Genomic DNA, 5,617 nt, shown 5'->3' with positions numbered 1-5,617 from the left:
GTCGGTCGATGCTGATGGATCGATCGATGATGCATGGAATAGGTTTAAGTCTACGTTCGAATCCGTAACTCAACCGTTTATTCCATGGTCAGCACGTAAGCTATCATATTGCCCCCCATGGATTAATAAGGAAACCCGGAAGCTGATGAAGCGTAGGAAACACTTCTGGGACTTATTCTTGTCAACAGGTCAGGCATCATTTAAGTGCGAATATAAAAAATTCCGGAATATATGTAAAAAGATCAAAGCTAAATCCCGCACGGCTTACGAACGACAGTTGGCATACGATAGCCGTACATGTCCGAAGCGACTGTTTTCGTACGTTAAAAGGCGGACGAAACGTAGTGATGGTATCCCCTCGTTACTGTTAAGCGAAAATTCAGCTTTATTGGCTGAATCTGATCTAGCGAAAGCGGAGACATTTGCTAACTATTTCAGTGAAGTCTACTCTACGTGTAGTGTTACAACTACTTGTCCCGTTGACAATGAGATACCAGTCATAGGACCTTTACACGTGACAGAGGATATTGTTCTTCCTTTGATAACTAACCTAAAACCTTGTAAGATACCGGGCCCCGATGGGTTACACCCACGTTTGCTGTCATCGCTTGCGGACATTATCTCAAGACCGCTCACGATGCTCTTCAACATGTCCCTTTCACAGGCTCAACTTCCTAGAGACTGGAAGGACGCCATAGTTAGTCCTATATTTAAGGATGGTCAGAGACGGATCGTATCTAACTACTACATAGTAGTTAAGTTACTTGAAAAATTAATTCGGGCTAAGCTACTGAGTCACATAGATTCGTACAATCTGTTAACTCCCGAGCAACATGGGTTTCTATGATAATCAGAAGTATTTGAATTGTAGTATGAATTAGTAATCCCAAGAATAACGCAATTTAATCAAGAAGTATTAGATGAGCCCGAACGAATGTATTGTATTTGGAATTCGAAATTACAACAGTCCTCAATACAGACAAGTCATTGATTTATTTAAACATCACATCCGCCACACCTCAAATTGGCGTGTAAATGTCTGTAATCGATTGTATGTTTTCTTCTTAAGTTCATCTTGCATCTGTCCGACAGTGTATTGAATGTAGGCTCTGTTTTATCTAGAATGCACTCGTAAGTATTAGAATTAACAACGGAAATTGGAACAGACTCACATGGGTTCTGGAATTGTATACAATCAGCATGTCGGTTGTGTAGTAAAACCATTGATATTTAGAATTTGCATCATTGACTTTCCAACAGTATCCTCCTCCACGAAATAATGTTGGGTCCTTACGTCGCAATATTTTAGCCAATATGACGTTCCCGATTCGCATTATCTTCTCAAATCTCACGCATCGACTACTGTATGTGAGTATTTGGGGATAAACACTGATATATAATTCAAGGTATTCCATCATGTGACTTTGACTCGAATGAAAATCACGATACATATTATTTTTGTTATTCATATTAGAATACACAGTTAGATATGCATTGATATATGTAATTAACACATGTGATTCAATTAAACTTGATTTACCTGCGAAACAATCGAATAGAAAACATTCATCTGTCTCATATTCATTAGGATAATCTTGGACTTGATTTGGATTCTCTGTCTGTGCAAACCTCACTTCTGGGCAAACTGGTTCTCTGATTATTTCGGTGAATTTTGCTATCCCCTCTGATTCATCATACCCCTGACTAAGGATTCTATTCAACATACATTGTTCATGAGAATATCCAACATCTGATACAATAACATCAGAAATATGACTAGAATTCGACTCATTCGGAACATATTTTTCACATTCATTAGGAATATCATTAGAGATAAATTGATTGTGAGGACCACTGACACTTGATATGATATCAGAATTCGATTTCTCTGAAATATTTTCCTCAAATTGATTAAGAGTTTCATTAGAGAATAATGGATCACCAGGGAATTCAGCATCTACCATGACTGAATTTGGTTTTCGATCATGATTTGACTCATTTAACATTTTATTCTCAGAGTTGTAAGAAATTCCATCAGAAGTATGTGAATTATTACGACAAACCATATCTGGTTCAATGACATGAGAAATCCGATAAGTTTGTTGGTTAAAATTTTTTGTCTCACAATGATTCTGAGTTTCATTCAACTCTGGACTGCTATGTGACGTTACACCACTTCTAGATAAAGATAACTGATCATTAGAAGCATCCATCTTAGCATTACTTTCAGCGAAATGAACCATGGTATTACAAACTGACTGAATGTGTCCAGTTTCACCACATTTAAAGCATTTAGAATTACGAAATACACATGAATTACATGGGTGAAACTTGCCACAGAACATGCATTTACTAAACTCGTGCTCATCTTCATGGACTGTTTCACAGCTCAATGAAGTATTATCTGAATAACTTTGATTACGTATCGAACTGCGACGACTTAGTAAAGTAGTGGAATTCCTGGTGTTCTGTCGAGTCATTTTATCGAATTTTTCTTTCTTACCGCATTCAGAATTTGTATACTTTACATGATCCAACAGTAGTTGCTTGAGAGTTGCATAGGGGAGTGAAATCGGTTTGTCTGGAAGTGCCAAAGTCTTTATAAGGCTGTATGCTTCTTTTCCGATGAATGTAAGGAAATGGGCCACAATATTAAAATCTTCATCATCTTCCTTGGTCATAGCCCAGATTTCGAACCTCTCCATGTACTCCTCAAAAGCATTAAAATCTGAATTTGTATCCAACCGTTCCATCACAGGCTCAATCACGACGCCAATGTGATAGTCAGAAGTATTTGAATTGTAGTATGAATTAGCAATCCCAAGAATAACGCAATTTAATCAAGAAGTATTAGATAAACCCGAACGAATGTATTGTATTTGGAATTCGAAATTACAACAGTCCTCAATACAGACAAGTCATTGATTTATTTAAACATCACAGTTTCGTAACAAGCATTCATGCTTGACTAACTTACTCATTGCGAGAGAGGATTGGACAGCTGCCCTAGACAACTGCCTGTCTGTCGACGTGATATTCATAGATTTTAGCAAAGCGTTTGATAAGGTTTCACACTTAGGTCTTATGCAAAAGCTCTCGAGCTTTGGAATAACAGGTGCTATACAGGAATGGATAGGAAGCTTCTTATGTGACCGCAGACAGAGAGTAAGGGTCAATGGAACGCTATCCGAATGGAAACCGGTCAAAAGTGGTGTACCCCAAGGCACCATCTTAGGCCCTTTACTTTTCCTTCTGTATATTGATGAACTACCTTTATTACTTAAGTCGTCGACGTTATTGTTTGTGGATGATGTTAAAATTTGGAGAACAATAAGAAATGAGACTGATCGTTGTTATCTGCAAGCAGATTTAGACGAGTTAGTTAGGTGGGCTCATGATTGGGGCCTGGAAGTTAATTCCAGGAAGAGTGTGTTCATGCACATCGGGCACGGTAATGGTTACTATTATACCATTAATGGTACATCGCTTCCACGCGTTCAAGAGCACAAAGACTTAGGAGTAACTATAAGTCACGACTTGAAAACTACTACGCACTGTAATGCGGTTGCTTCCAAAGGCTATCGTGCGCTATGATCGCTTCGCAGAGCATTTAAATGCTTCGACGAGGATATGTTTAGAATTTTATATCCCACCTATGTAAGGCCACACTTAGAATACTGTATTCAAGCAGCTAGCCCTTGTCTGATAAAGGATACTAAATCGCTTGAGCGTGTCCGGCGTGTGGGGACAAAATTAGTAAAGGGTCTTTCTAAACTCCCTTACGATGAGCGTTTGAAACGTCTAAACCTTTTCCCCTTATCGTAGGACACGAGGTGACCTTATACTGGCATTTCGTATCTTTAATTATGATCTGGGTGTTAACATGTCTTATCTTTTTGCTCCCTCCAGCACTAATAATCTCCGAGGTCATAGCAAGAAGGTTCTGAAACCGCGATCTAATAAATTAAAGGTGGGGTCCCGTTTTTCTCATCGAGTGGTCAATGACTGGAACGCTTTACCAGAACAAGTGGTATAAGCACCATCAGTGAACATTTTCAAGAAGAATCTGGACCTTCACTGGAAGGAAATCTGTCAGGATTAACACAGGTTCATCAACCTACTATCCTTATTACTGAAGACTGAATTCCAAGGCCAGGTCAAAAGCGCATTATTGACGCTCAAGGTCATGACTCCAATTTACCATGTGCTGAGGTCGGTTTTTTTAGATTTCTTTGGTCGAGGTAAATCTATTCATCTTCATATAACACACTTAGTTAATCCTCTAGTTTTATCTACAGATGTGGCAGTGTTGTACCCTTCACCCTTTTTTGGACCACTTAAGTTGTGGGAAGACTCAATTTTCTTCGCCGTGCCTAAAAAACGTAGGACCGCAGAACAACGGCGCATACGAAAATTTCTATCCTGTAGGTTTTCTTTTTCGTTTTACCTAAGATTCGTAGTGAGATCCGGCGATTACAAACCTAGAGACGATCTAACACCCTGTAAATTCTGTGGACATTTAAACCCTCGAAATTTTCTATGTAGTAAGTTGTATGATGGGTTGTTATTATTTTCAGTACCTTAAAAATTTAATTGTCTTGCATAATCAAATTCGCCTATATTCAAACATGGCATTCTGGGGTAGTAAGCGTGATTCCTAGTTGCTACTGGACTCCTAACTTGGGATAAGAATTGATCAGTTTACGGTAAATTTTAGGACAGTTCATCAAAAGTTTTGAGAAAACACAACCAAAATTTCCCAAAGCTGAGATCTTACTCAAAATAATCGCTCAATTCACCCAAACTTTTCATCAGAAAAATTTTATGAATTGCTAACTGAAATCCCAAAATTCTTACTGGTTTTGGGTTTCCTCCCAGAATTTACCCAAAATTCTTCCAGGTCCATAATTCTTGAGAATCGTTTTTACTGACTTCACAAACATCCTGATTTTTTTTACATCAAATAGAAATCTATAAACGAGTCCACGGACTTTTACCCATAATATCGCATAATCGGCACTAATAATCTGAACATAAACTACGTTTCTTATTAACTTCGATTTGTGTAAAAACCCAATTGTTCACCGTGGTTACTACGGTAAGAGTTCAGTCATTCACAACGTAGAACGTATACGTATAAACATCGGTTTAATTTGCTATTCCTCATTGGGAATTCGTGGGAGAGCAAGAAATGGATGCACTTGCGCAGCTGAAAACGGTTTTAAGCCACGTTCTACGTTGTTACTGGCTGAGTTTTTTTTATCGTAGTAACGAGGGTGAACAAATAGGCCTTTATACAGATCGAAGTTAATAAGACGTAGTTTCGATCAGACCATGATTTATGGACAACCTTCAGTGTTCGCCTAATAACTAGGACCAAATGAAGGCTATAAAACCAGTGTGAAGAATTGGAATTATGATTTACAGTTGACGGTTAGGATTAAGAATTACATTTAGGGTTTTCATCACGAACTGACATCAGCTATAATGCCAAAAAGATTGATGAGTGAATTCGGGGCCAAAATCGATGACCTATTATCTTATACGTGATTGGTTAGTCCACAAATTATAGTCTCACTGTAGCTCCTGTTCAGATTATTAGTGCCGATTATGCGAT

At 38.3% G+C, this 5,617-nt stretch overlaps 1 protein-coding gene across 1 annotated transcript in view; it reads left to right on the top strand.

The window, feature by feature from the left end:
- Positions 1–4,165: 4,165 nt before the first annotated feature.
- The window catches only part of Smp_122490 (hypothetical protein), a 3,334-nt gene continuing 1,882 nt past the window's right edge, over positions 4,166–5,617 (top strand). Inside the window, exons 1-3 of the mRNA XM_018795222.1 lie at positions 4,166–4,241; positions 4,275–4,424; positions 4,461–4,544. Coding sequence (XP_018649556.1) covers positions 4,187–4,241; positions 4,275–4,424; positions 4,461–4,544 — 289 coding nt within the window. The 5' untranslated portion in view covers positions 4,166–4,186. The remainder of the gene's footprint in view (positions 4,242–4,274; positions 4,425–4,460; positions 4,545–5,617) is intronic.

The sequence above is a fragment of the Schistosoma mansoni genome, chromosome 1 (genome assembly GCF_000237925.1).
Source record: "Schistosoma mansoni strain Puerto Rico chromosome 1, complete genome".
Classification (NCBI taxonomy): domain Eukaryota; kingdom Metazoa; phylum Platyhelminthes; class Trematoda; order Strigeidida; family Schistosomatidae; genus Schistosoma; species Schistosoma mansoni.
The sequence above is the reverse complement of the archived record's forward strand: the minus strand, read 5'-3'. Positions and strand labels throughout refer to the sequence as shown.